Source organism: Pelobates fuscus, chromosome 2 (genome assembly GCF_036172605.1).
Source record: "Pelobates fuscus isolate aPelFus1 chromosome 2, aPelFus1.pri, whole genome shotgun sequence".
NCBI classification, from domain to species: domain Eukaryota; kingdom Metazoa; phylum Chordata; class Amphibia; order Anura; family Pelobatidae; genus Pelobates; species Pelobates fuscus.
The window spans coordinates 340694086-340708316 of record NC_086318.1 but is presented as its reverse complement, the minus strand read 5'-3'; the positions used below and the strand labels follow the sequence as shown (position 1 = coordinate 340708316).

The window sequence follows — 14231 nt, the reverse complement described above, 5'->3', positions numbered from 1 at the left end:
CAAAAATAATGTGTGGTGAATGTGTCTGACGCGCGCGTTTCGCCCGACCTGGCTCATCAGAAGGGAACCGGTCAGTACACCATATTCAGTTTAAATATGGAGAGAGATCCTCCTATTGGTGCAATGTGGCAGCTTCTCATTGGTAAGTTCTGAGCAACGTAAGTTCTGAGCTATTACGTTGCTCAGAACTTACCAATGAGAAGCTGCCACATTGCACCAGTAGGAGGATCTCTCTCCATATTAAAACTGAATATAGTGTACTGACCGGTTCCCTTCTGATGAGCCAGGTCGGCCGAAACGCGCGCGTCAGACACATTCACCACACATTATTTTTGTTAAAAGTTTTTTTGAATAAAATTTATTTATTTTTTAGATTTTAATAATCCGGTATTATGTCTGGTAGTGATTAGTCCGCTATCTCTGAGATTTTAAAGCAAGTCATGATTTTTTTACTTCAATTTCAGACTTTTTTACTTCAATTTGATATTTTCTATTTTGGGGTTATCCCCCGTTTCTTTAGTGTACCTAATTTTTGGCTCTATTTTCGTTTTTCTTTTGGCAACCTTATTTTTTTTTATGCACACATGCGCAGTAGACTTATTGCCATTTTACATACACAATGCACTCCCATTAAAGGACCACTATAGTGCCAGGAAAAGATACTCGTTTTCCTGGCACTATAGAGCCCTGAGGGTGCCCCCACCCTCAGGGTCCCACTCCTGTGACGCTGAAGGGGGAGGAAGGGGTTAATCCCTTACCTTTTTTCCAGCGCTGGGACTCTCCTCCCTCTTCTGACAGCCCTGGCTGAATGCGCATGCGCAGTAAGAGCTGCGTGCGCATTCAGTCAGTCAGTCCATAGGAAAGCATTCTTAATGCTTTCCTATGGACGCTGCCGTCTTCTCACTGTGAAAATCACAGTAAGAAGCTCGGAATCGCCTCTAGCGGCTGTCAGTGAGACAGCCACTAGAGGCTGGATTAACCCTATCATAAACATAGCAGTTTCCCTGAAACTGCTATGTTTATAGAAGAAAGGGTTAAACCTAGCTGGACCTGGCACCCAGACCACTTCATTAAGCTGAAGTGGTCTGGGTGCCTATAATGGTCTTTTAAAGATTGAGAAGATGATTTTGGACTACAACGATGATTTTGGACTACAACGAAGTATCTGTGGTTTTATTATCGATTCTCCTGCGCGCTCCTATATCTAATTAGGAGCCTGTGGTTATCTGTGGGAGTATTTATCCGTTATAAATTTCTATATCAATACTTACGGATAGATCTTAATATATGCAGACACACATTTGTTTGTAATAAATACAAATACATACAGATAGATCTTAATATATTCGAATATATATACAGATAGAATTTCTATTGTGAAGGAGAAATATTTTAGTGGTGTGTTACTGGTGGGGGAAGCATGGTATTGTTACTCTAAGCAAGCCCCACGCCTGTCACTAAGCCACGCATGCGTACTGCATCCAGTGACGGTTTACTGTGTGCGCTCAGGATAAAGGCTGTAGCATGCGCACTGGGCTTTCAGCGGTCGCTCTCTGGCGCATGCGCGCTCTGCTACCGGGTGGCGGCGGCGGCGGCTGCTGCTGCGCATGCTCAGTCAGCGTGTGGACCGACAGGGGTTCTGAGCTACAAGGGAAGAGCCGCTAGGTACGCAGCAAAGAGCCACATGGGGCTCGCGAGCAGCGGAGTGAGTATCCTGCCCTGTGTGTCCCATGGGGGGAGCAGCCCTGCACCCCCTCACTGACTGCCAACATGACCTGACAGCCCCCAGCTGGCACTGTGATAAACATCAGCCACTGCCTGGCCACCATGGGGGCTCTCCTGGTCCTCACACACCACCAGGGGCCCCCAGGGGCCAGGTCACTGATGGCTTTAAGGACTCTTTTTACACCTGCTGTGTGCTAACGTTCCACACAATGGGCTGGCTGCGAGTCATGGGAAGTGTAAATAGACAGCAGCTGTGGTTTAGGCTATCATTGGTGGGTTTAGTACAGGTGAGTCAACCTGGGTCTAAAAAATAAAATAAAAGTAATAATAAAAACCTGAGAGTTTGTGGTCCTGCAGATCTAGGGCAGTAAAAAGTACTAATACGGTGATGTTTACCAAGTGAACTCCAGTAACCCCTTTTAGCTCATTTCCTGCTAACCTATAATTTACACAATCCACAATTGGGTTTTTGGATAGTTTTGTGTCAGGAGAGGCAATAAATAACTGTCCAGCTGTGGCTGAGCTCTTCAAACAGCATGTTGACGTGTTGCCAAAGAATTAAGGTTGTTAAAGTGCCCTAGTAGCTAGAGTTATGTTGGCAAGCGCTGCTTTAGCACCTAGACCTTACCGCCTATCATGTAGACTTTATTCTTGCGTGGTTATTTGGGAAATAATTTAAAAAATATTTACATATTGTGATTAGGGATGTGGCGTAAAGTGCTAATTAATTGTGGACTGGAAAGTGTATTATAAATTTTAATGGTACCATTATCACTACATCACCCTGTAGTGGTTATGATGTCAGAAGTGCCCTGATGTTGCCAAATTGTAAGTAGATAAGTTTTAAAATCGTCTGACTTCTTCTCCAGGGTCTACCATAAGCAGGGAAGGGTAAATAGAGCTCTCCCCTGCTGCCGGTCATTGTGTAGTGTGCACTCATGGACTGCATTAGAGGATATTCTTTATTCTGTCATTATATACATGCAGACTTATATTGTTTAGTTAAAAATATTAGGCATATTCTAAACTGTTTGTTTGCTCTCTTGAAGAAATATCATTTTTATGTGCTAAATAAATATTACCGCCAACATTTCTTAGCCAGAACTTCACATTCCTTATTCCAAAGATAGGAAACCCAATAGAGTCTGCTACCACACCGAGAGCACAAAGGAAAGGGACCGCAGTCCCTTAGAAGTATCCAAAATCAAATTCCAAAGGCTTCACAGAGTAGTGCAAATAGTAAGATTTATTCAGGGTCAGGAGAACACCATTATATACAACATTTTGGTGTTACATTTTATTCCAATTAGCTACAGAGCCTTATTAAAGGAAAGCAGCAATTAAAGGAACACTATAGTCTTAGGAATACAAACCTGTGTTTCTAATGCTGTTGGCTCATAGTCCATATGTCCCCCTCCCAAACTGCAATAAAAATAATTAAAAAAACAGGTATTACGTACCTTTTCAACAGCAGCAAGATTTCTTTGGTGCTGCTGCCCGCTCTGCCTCTCGTGATGTCATCTTGTATATGAAGAGCCCCTATGTGTGTCTACCTCCTCCCCCAATGTAAAAACTGCAGTTTTACATTGCAGCATTAAAAAATAAGATGATCTGCACCCAGACCACTTAATTGAGACGAATTAGTTTGGTTGACTTGGTGATCCTTTGATAACTCATAACTAGACTGATCATTGTGGTTTAGCGATAACTTACATTTGAGTTTAATATATATTTGGCAATATGTGGTGTTCTATAGCTGTACATCAGTTTATGAACAATTAGGAACCTGAATATTTAGATCATATTTTTTTTGTCCTCTAGTGAAATGCTTTTTTCCATTATCAGATATTTATCACGATCTTAAAGTATTTGCCTGCACATTTTAAGACTAATGAACCTGTACACATTCTTCCTGTTCTCGTTATACATTATTTAATGTCTTCATTGATTGTCATGAATGCTTTTTGTGTTAAATAAAGTTTGAAGTTTTTTTGTTTGTTTTACATTTCAGAGAAAATAAAATGGGTCATTGTTTTTCACTTGTTCCACTGCAGGGATGTGCTTACTAGGTCAGCTATCAATTACCACACTTTACAAACAACACCAAAGCATTTGGCTGCCTAGTGTATTCAAGCTTCATGCCGCCTTGGTTTCCGATGCTCACGGTCTTAAGTATGTTTTATTATATTTGTCAACGGCGCCGGGCCAGGCTGGCTAGTAGAGGCGAAGTGATCAACAGTCGCAGAGCCATTAAAACAAACATCCATGCTTTACCAATGTCCACTAAAGCTGTACAATATGCCAAAGAAGTACTTGATTTTAGTTCTCACTACGGAAGTGAAAACAGCATGTCTTACACTATGTGGAATTTAGCAGGCTCTCCCAATGTGTATCCCAGTTCTGGTGATTTCACCCAGACCGCTGTGTTTAGAACTTATGGAAAATGGTGGCATCAATGTCCCAGTGCACCAACACCATTCAAGAGGACATCGCCCAGCTTTTTCAGTCAAGACTATGTTGAGCTTGCATTTGAAGAACCCGTTTATCCAACTGCAGTTCATGTCTTAGAGACCTACCATCCTGGATCTGTAGTAAAAATTATGGCTTGTTCTGCAAATCCGTATTCACAAAGCACTCCTGCAGAAGTAAGGTACGTTGTTAACCCTTTCCTGGAAGAATGCTGACTGTTCCCACTAATGCTTATGTTACACAGTACTGCCTGTTATTCCGAAGCCTCATATCTGTTGAGTTGACAATTGCAAATATGTTTTCTCATGTACTTTAAATGTCATTAGTAACTTGAAAATGGGATCCCTTGTGCTTGGCAGGTGGGTCTTTGCATGCAAAATGTAGAGAAGGGAAACTATCGGATTTAAATTTAAGATCAAACTAGTTGAACTAGAAGCATTTTCTAAGTCATCTATGCTTTCAGTTCAGCTACTCTGGCCTTAAATTTGAAATTCACTTTGAATTCTCACTTTAGGGAATAAACTTGTAAGTAAAATAAGTGGTTTGTCCAGCTGCACGTAACTTCCCTTTACAACCTTCAGTAAATGCCTACAGTAGTCCTATTTATTCAGAATTCCATTATATTGGTCTGTGATACTTGTAACCACCCGAGCTTTGGTGTCACATTCATTCTGCATTTAATTGCAAGCAAAAGTGTAATATTATCTGCTCCGTATTTGGTGCCTCACTCCCTACTTTGTGGTGTCAAACTTCCTGCTCTGTATGGAACCATAATATGTTTAAAATAGCATGTTTTGAAATGTGTGTACACAGGAGCTTGCCTTCTCTCTTGGTAGGCTTTACGTGTGTAAGATTAATACATCCGTTTTAAAGTACTTACATTTTCTGACTACTTGTAAAATTATGATTTTTAAACAAATTCACACAGGGTTATTCACTAAACCATTATTGTTAGACATTCACTAGGGGATTTCAAATGTAAAGGGACAATATAGTCACCAAAACAAGTTTAGCTGAATGATACACTTTTGGTGTATAGATCATGCTCCTGAAGTCTCACTGCCACTCCCCTGGCTGCCACTGACACAGCCTGCATGAAAACAACATGGTTTCATATTCAAACAGATGTTAACTTACTTGTTCTTAATTTTATTTCCTGCTCTGGAAATTGAACTTTAATCACACACAGAAGGCTCTTGCAAGGTTTAGCAAGCTATTAGCAGAGCAGGAGAAAAGTTCTAAATTATTATTAAATAGAATTTGCAATAAATGAAGTGTAAACATTAGCTCTCACTTCACTTAAAGTGTTTAACCCCTTCACGACCGTTGACGGTTCAGGACCGTCATTGGAAAAATCTGCTTGAGGACAGGTGACATTCCTAAACCGTCATAACGGTATTCTGTACTTACCCGATCACCGTCATACCCCCGGGCGGCAATCTGCGTTGCTCCCGGTGTGGGGAGACTGTCCAGGCAGTCTCCCCTTGACGAAATAGGAACCCGCGGCCATGTGGTCGCTCAACAGAGCAGTCACATGGCCACAATAGGTGTCCAATTATCTGCCAGGCAGTCTCCCTGCATGTGTAAAAAAATTTTTTTTTTATGTTAATAAAAATATAATTATTTAATATATATCTATATAATATGTCTATATATCATATATATATGTCATACTAAGTGTATTTTTTATTAATATATACATATAAATATAAAAACACTTATAATTTTTTATATATATATATATAATTATAAAATACAAATTTAAAAAATTATATATATATATATATATATATATATATATATATATAATTTGAAATTTTATTCTACCTGTATTTTGAGATAGAGAGAGATATATATAATCTCTATCCATCTATCTCAAAATACACTTAGAATGGAATTATATATACATCTATGTATATATAAATAAATCAAAATATTACAAAATATATATCTATATACAAAATTACATAAATGATTTCATAAATGTACACGTAGACTTCAAATATATAAATATGCATATATATATTTAAATTCTATGTGCGTATTTATGTAATATTTTTACATAATTAAGTAACTTTATTGATTGCAATTTGAGGGACCTGCCTGACAACCCATGCCGAAAGTCCAAAGAATTTAATTTGCTAGCACTGTATTTAACCCTGTAACTTTCTATGACACCCTAAAACCTGTACATCGATGATATTGAGTGAAAGTGACTTTTTTTTCCATTTTCCATACACAAATGGCACTTTCACTGAAGATATAATTGTTGTGATACCTTTTACTGTAGGGGGGGGTTTGGTGACTCGTGTTTCTGTCTGAGGCTTGTAAGGATTTTTGTGGTAATTTATTACTATTATTTTATTGTATCTGCCTTTACTTCTGTTACTTTGTTTATATTTTTTCTTATATGTTTACATTCTGGTACTTTTTTGTACATAATAAAATTTAAATATTTTTTTGAGATTGTTATGGTGTGCATTCTATATCCTATATACATTTGAATATTTAAAGCACTAGAGGGAGTGCTTATATGGTTTGCACCTGGCTGTTTTTATATTGTTTTGTCTCTCCACGTGCTGTTGATTTGAGGACCTTTTACTGTTTTGAAACACTAATATTTGTGTTCAGCAAAGTTTCCTGAGTATTTCCAGTAGTCCCAATGTACAGGTTTTATAGTGTTTTTGAAAATAATATGTAAATATTTTTACATTGAAAATTGCCAGGTTGGTTATGTTGCCTTTGAGAGCGTATGGTAGCCTATGAATGAGAATTACCCCCATGATGGCATACCATTTGCAAAAGAAGACAACCCAAGGTACCGCAAATGGGGTATGTTCAGTCTTTTTTAGTAGCCACTTAGTCACAAACACTGGCCAAAATTAGCGTTCAATTTCGTTTTTTGCAATTTTCACACACAAACAAATATAAATGCTAACTTTGGCCAGTGTTTGTGACTAAATGGCTACTAAAAAAGGCTGGACATACCCCATATTGAAAACCCTGGATTGTCTACTTTAAAAAAAAATATGTACATGTGAAGTGTGATTCAGAGATTTGACAGATAAGTGTTACAATGTCACTATTGATACATTTTAAAAATATATATTTTGAAACAGAAATTTCCTACTTGTACTTATTGCCCTATAACTTGCAAAAAAAGCAAAACACATGAACACGGGTGTTTTTAAACTCAGGATAACATTTTTCATCTATTTAGCAGTTTTTTTAATTAGCTTTTGTAGATAAGTAAAAGTAAAAAAGCATGTTTTTGTTTTTTTAAAATTTCACCATATCTTATATATATATTTTTAAAGTAAATTATGACATGACACAAATGATGGTATGGGATAATAAATATATATATATATATATATATATATATATATATATATATATATATATATATAATACCATCATTTGTGTCATATATAACTTGTATGGGAACAGTAAATGAGAGAGAGGAAAATTACAGCTAAACAAAAACACTACAAAAGTGTTAAAACAGCTCTGGTCCTTAACGTACAACATGGCCAAAACAGTCCGGTCCTGAAGGGTTTAGGAGAGTTGTGCAAATCACACACAGGGATGTGTAACTAGGACTATATAAATTGATTTAACTCCTAAATGGCAGAGAATTGAGCAGTGATACTGCACAGCATGATCTATACACCAAAACTGCTTAATTAAGCTAAAGTTGTTTTGGTGATTATAGTGTCCCTTTAAGTCAAAATAGCACAGTAGGGTCAGCTGCGGTTTCATTCAACGTTTATTGGTGTAACGTAGGGGTGCACAACCATATTAGAGAGGGGACCAGATGACAGAAATTCTGTTCTCTAATTATACAATCCCTCCCCTATGCCTTGGAAATAATTGAGTCAAACACTATAGTAAACTCAATTATCTCCAAACACAAAACTCACATTTTTACAAACATCCCAAAAGTACCTCAAAATACACAAAAACACCCTAAAGGTTACATCCCCTGATAGCCCTGATCTGGATGACCAACATATCCAAAAATCACCCAGATCAGTTCAGGAATTTCCTGGAAGTCATTTATTTGACCGACCTCAGGCATGGTCCCATGCCCAAAACAGTTTCAGAGAATCAGGGCTTGCGGACGGTCTAGTTCGGTAGTTTTGAAAACGAACAAACTACAGAACAGAATCAATAGTCTTACCCTGGAGCTTGTTCCCCTCATCCAGATGAACAATTTCATCGAACAGTGCCCTTCTAAGTTGTATAGAACCGAAAGCAGGCGATGATGGAAGTCCAGCTGTGTTCAAGAGTTTCTGTGTCCGATTTTAGTTCCATGAGATTCATGCCCAAACACTGCTGCCTGCGTTTATGTGAACAAGATGGCTGCCACCTCGTAGTTGTACATAGGAATTGTGGCCACCTAGACGAACAATTAGAACACTGCGGTGAGAAACGTTCTAAGTTGTTAATAGGTGTTAACAAGCTCCAGGGTGGTCTCTGGTTTGTGCGGTTGTTCGGTAACTGAACCATATAATCCCAATTGTACGAACGGAGACTTTAACATTATATTTCACAGGGTCCATAGTCTGTGGGCAGGAGGCTGGCAAGCAGGCTCCTCCAGGAGCTTGTGGCAAACTCATGTGAAAAGGGCAGTTTGTAACACCCTCCCTTCCCTTTTGTCTCACCTTTTCACACCCTGCCTTGAATCCCTACCCATTACTCATTTTCCCTGTGCTTTTGTCCTTTTCACACTTTCCCACAGTCCTCCATTTTACAGCATTCCTGTTGTTTACTTTCTGTGCCAGGCTAGTGCTCACTTGTGCGGCTCTGCGTAGCTGGGGATGTAAGGCCATTTCATGTTCCTGCCTCTCATCCTTGACACACCGCTTCAAGCAGTAAAGTTGAGGAAGAGAACTTTCTGACTTAACGGGACCTGAGTTGATGCGTTTCCCTTGGCTGACTGTGGTGATGAAATTTCCTTTGAAGGCAGGCGCACGTGCTCTGTTATTACTACGTATAATATTGTATGCTACGGGCCAGTGTCTTGCATTTGCTGGCCAGATTTGACCTCCAGACCTGAGGTTGTGTAACCCTAGTATAACGTTTGCAATTTGTAGATTACTTTTTTTATTTCATGGTTTATTAAAGCCAATCTGTCACTCTTCAGTATTCCATATCCAGATCCAGATCTATTCTCTGTAATCTAATTGAAATTCCAACACAATCTAAATATACCATAAGATAAAGTAGGCACTACTTTGTTTTATGTAGAGCCAGAGTTTGACAAAAAGCGGTGCTTCGTGGTCAACATTCGTGAAATCCCAGCAGCCGTCACAAATAACCGCTGTGGGATTCAGACTCTATCTAAGGAGAATCTCACAGTCTCTTGGGATCTTCTGTAGTCCTCAGTATTTTACTTTCGCACATGTGCAAGAGTACAACACTGACATGGCCGAAAAGGACAGCTGTCACGATTCCGGGAACCAAACACGCTAACACACACACAGAAAAGGTGCAGTACCAGACCTTAGAGTGGCCGGGCTAAGCACACAAAGAATAGTCAGGAGACAAGCCGAGGAACCAGAAGACAGAATAACGAGAAACAAGCCGAGGTCAAAGGGTAGGAGAAAGTCACAAAGTCAGATAAACAAGCCAGAGAGTACGTAACCAGAAACACAAGTTCAGTAGCAATACTAGCAAACAAAGACCACAAACGGGCAGAGAGGAACAGGAAAGGTAAGTATTTAAATCCATAGGTTAATTCTGATTGGATAATTTCCAATCAGAATTAACAATCACACGTGGGAGATATCTAGACTTCCCACTGTGATTGAGGCACTGTGCCTTTAACGCCGGGTCAGGTGGCTGACCCCGGCGTTTCTCAAAATGGGCGGTCTCCCAGCGTGCAGCGTCATGCATGCTGCCGCTGGGGGACGCAGAGGAAGACGCGGGCGGCATCCGTGGCTGGGAGGATGCCGCCCGCCGAGCGCACTCCAGGAAGGGGACCGCGGACGGCTGGAGGGTGAGTGCCGCGAGCGGACTGCAGCCTACCCTCGCAGCCGTCCACGGGAACCTGACAACAGCAGCGTCAACATGGCGTCAGCCGTGACAAATTGCCTGAGGTGAGTAAAACATAGGCCCCTGCACCCAGCAGTCATTGGACCCACATTGTATCAGTTTTGGGGGCCTTTGAAAAAATAAAGACTCTCAAAATTGGCAGATCTCCTTGAAATAATTTTGCTAGTGTTTCAACTATAAAGGTATCTATTTTACTAAACTGTTTGGAATTCAAAGTGAATTTCACACTTTAGTCCAAATTGAAAGAATATTGCTATCTGTTATATTTTCAGTTTTGCTGCTTTGACATAAAGTTAGAAATTCACTCTGATTACTTGACAGAGACCATTCTTAGTACTTGGTCAGAATAGTTTTTGTCACTAAAGGGACAGTAAAACCTGTATTTATTTCCTGAAATCAATGTGCACTCTGCTGAAGTTCAAGGCTGTCACTATCCAAAACTGTTATAGGTCAACTGCTGAAATGTAAGTGCCATCATGAAGAATGCAGGCAGACTGTCCTACACATTGTATTAAAGACGTTGGGTCCTCACCATGCTACCATGAAGTTGGAGACAGCTTCCCTTAAAGGATCACTATAGGATCAGGAACACAAACATGTATTCCTGACCCTGTAGTGTTAACACCACCATCTACCCCCCTGGGCCCCTTATGCCTCCATAAATATAGCAAAATCTTATTGTATTCAAGCTTGAAGCTTTAACTCTGCATGCTGTTAGACTCAGAAAAACAAGCAGTCTGCTGACATCATTAGAAGTGGTAGCCTGTTCCAATCACAATGCTTCCCCATGGGATTGGCTGAGACTGAGAAAGAGGCAGAACAGGGGCAGAGCCAGCATGATTCAAACACAGCCCTGGCCAATCTGCATCACCTCATAGAGATGAATTGAATCAATGAATCTCTATGAGGAAAGTTCTGTGTCTGCATGCAGAGGTAGGAGATACTGATATGCTGTGATGCATTTTAGGCATCAATGACCCGTGAAGGATTTCTAACAGCCATCTAAGAAATGGCCAGTGAAGTTATCACTAGGCTGTAATGTAAACACTGCATTTTCTCTGAAAAGACAGTGTTTACAGCAAAAAGTCTGAAGGTAATGATTCCACTCCCCAGAACCAATTTAGTAAGCTATAGTTGTTCTGGTGACTATAGTGTCCCTTTAAATGGAGCTTTGGTTGAATTATTTATATATATATATATATATATATATATATATAAATTTGTAATCTCTTGCAGACTTTAGGACTTTAAAGGGAAACCATAGTGCCAGGAAAACAAACTTGTTTTCCTGGCACAGTAGCTTCCCCTTCTCTCAAGCCCAAAGTTGTTATGGTTCCAGGTGTTTGCTAGCACTTTCTCACCTTAAGGGATTAAACTGTTCTCAAATGATTTAACCACATAGTCTGAATCTCCCTGCCTCTTTGTCATTTAGTTTTTACAAAATTGGTAAAAGGCTCTTGCAGAATCGGGCAGCAACGCTGTTGATTAGCTGAGAGCAGTCAGCTGGCGCTCTCAGCCAATCAGTGATTCCCCATTCATCAAAATGGCTTGAAAAAGAAACTTATCTCAAGGTAAACCAGCGCCAGAGACCTCCTGGCACCATAACAATTTCATTTGAAGTTTTTATGGTTCCCAGAGTGTTCCTTTAGTAGGTAGATTTGCAACCACATACAAAAATATATGTGGCTATAATTTGTATTGAAATTTGAAGAGCTTTGTAATTTGCTTTAAAATTTGAAGAGCTTTGTAAACTAGACCTGTAGTTTAGTAAATAAGGGGTTGGAGTGGGCACTGTAAATAATTATCTGTACTGAATGGATGATGCTTTCTATATGTCTTCTATAGATGGGAAACCATTTGGTCTGCAGAACCCACAAGGGTAAATTCCCCTCAGGCTCGTCAGTTCAAACCATGCATTAAAGAAATCAATTTTCCAACGAACCTTCTCCGTCTGGAGACAAATAGTTCTCTTTTGGACTACTACACTGAACTGGATGCAGTGGAATTGCATGGTGTCAAAGAGAAACCAATGCATTGTATTAAAACAACCACTGTTGATATGAGCGATTCAGATGAGGACGAATATGAGGATAAAGATAGCTGTGGCCTTGACTGCCTTACTAATCAGTTCAGTAGCACCAGTCTTAGAGAATGGACAGATAATGGCTATTTTGACAAACTGCCTTACGAGGTAAGCATACATATTGACTTGTTTCGGTTTGGAAGGTGAAATATCATTAAACATTTGTAATGCATGATCTTATTACTGTTAAATCTAAAAATATGTAATATGTCATTTATACATAGACTGAAAAGAGATATGCTTCCATGAAGTTAAGCATTCCTCATATCTGTTTTTGCTGTTGATCCAAAATAATGCAAAGAAAAAAACAGTTTGAAGCACATTCCAATTTTGTAACAAACTAGGAAAAAATCCTTCTTGACCCAGTACAGCATTCAGAACATTCCTTGTACCTAGAAGCTATTACCCAACATACTAAAAATTATATCCCAGAATATTATGTTCTTGCAACTATTCATCCAGTTGCTGTTTAAACATTAGTACAGCCTCTAATGAAACCACCTCTTCAGGCAGAAAATTCCACATCTTTACTGTTCTTACTGTAAAAAAAAATGTTTTGGTTTGTATTGGCCCCGATGTTTGTATAATGCTATCATCCCATCTGAGGTGCAGGTTTTCCAAACGAAGCAGATTTAAATTTGTTAACCTTTCTCATAACTAAAATGTTTGATTCCTTTTATTTATTTTGTAGCCTGCCTCTGCACTTTTTCTACTGTTGTAATATCCTTCTTTAGAACAGGTGCCCCACATTTCACAGCATATACAAGGTGTGTTCTTACTATTCGTTTATAAAGAAGCTAAATTATATTATCATCCGAAGAAATAATGCCCCTTTTCTTACATGACAATACCTTACTGGCCATGGCAACTGCTGATTGACATTGCATATTGTTGTCTATCACAATTCCCATATCCTTCTCATGTGTTATCCCTATTTCACTGCAGTTTACAGTGTTTTGTTTAGCATTATTCATCCACAAAGTACATAACTTTGCATTTCTCTACCTTACATTTTATCTGCCATTTGAATGCTCAGTCCCCTAATCTATCTAATTCCCTCTGCAACAAAGTAATATGCTTTGTATTACTTTAGAGCAGGGGTAGGCAACCTTTTAGCAGCACTGTGCCGATGTCGGATTGTGATGTCCCGTAGCGTGCCGGTCCTATTTTTTTTAAAATGAGGTGTGTATGCTGCCGTATCCTGCTTGTGTTATTTTTACTGTAATTGCTTTGTATCATTGTATTTGTGCGTATATGCAGTGCCGTCTTTAATATTGACTGGACCCTGGGCAAAGCATTTGTTTGGGGCCCCCTGGACCCTGTCACCCGCAGTGGCGGACCTAAAGTAGAGCGGTGCAAGAATTTTTTTGGGCCTCCCTTTTGCACGAGTGATTAAAAGGTAGATCCCCATCTGTCGTGCAACTCCAGTAATGCATTGACAGCTGGGGCTCTACCATTTACCCATGTTTCCAGGTCTTAGCACTAAGCGGTTTTTGTGTGTTTGAATGTAAACAGGTTTTTGTATGGAATATGTTTGTATGTGGTGTTGGCGTGACTGCAAGCATGTATTTGTGTAGTGTTGGTTTTTGAATGCAGGGGTGTATTTACATATAATTTTGGTGTGTAACACAGACATGTGTTTGTACGTAGTGTTGAAATTTGAATGTAGGGGTGTATTTGTGTGTAGTGTTAGTGTGTGAATGCTGAGATGTATGCACATATACACGCACACAGAGATATATACACACTGAAACACACATACAGATATACTGACATACTGACACACACACACACACAGATATACTGACACAGATTTACTGACACACACACACAGACATACTAACACACACACACACAGACATGCTGACACACACACAGATATACTGACACACAA

The 14231-nt window shown here is 39.4% G+C and overlaps 1 protein-coding gene across 2 annotated transcripts in view; it reads left to right on the top strand.

Moving 5' to 3' along the window:
* Positions 1-1555: 1555 nt before the first annotated feature.
* Positions 1556-14231, top strand: part of FBXL4 (F-box and leucine rich repeat protein 4) — a 47092-nt gene continuing 34416 nt past the window's right edge. The window contains exons 1-3 of one of the 2 annotated variants that reach the window (XM_063443586.1): positions 1556-1705; positions 3780-4375; positions 12100-12445. In XM_063443586.1, the coding sequence (XP_063299656.1) occupies positions 3864-4375; positions 12100-12445 (858 nt within the window). In that variant the 5' untranslated portion in view covers positions 1556-1705; positions 3780-3863. Of the gene's footprint in view, positions 1706-3736; positions 4376-12099; positions 12446-14231 lie in introns of both variants that reach the window. The other variant, XM_063443587.1, reaches the window with a different exon arrangement.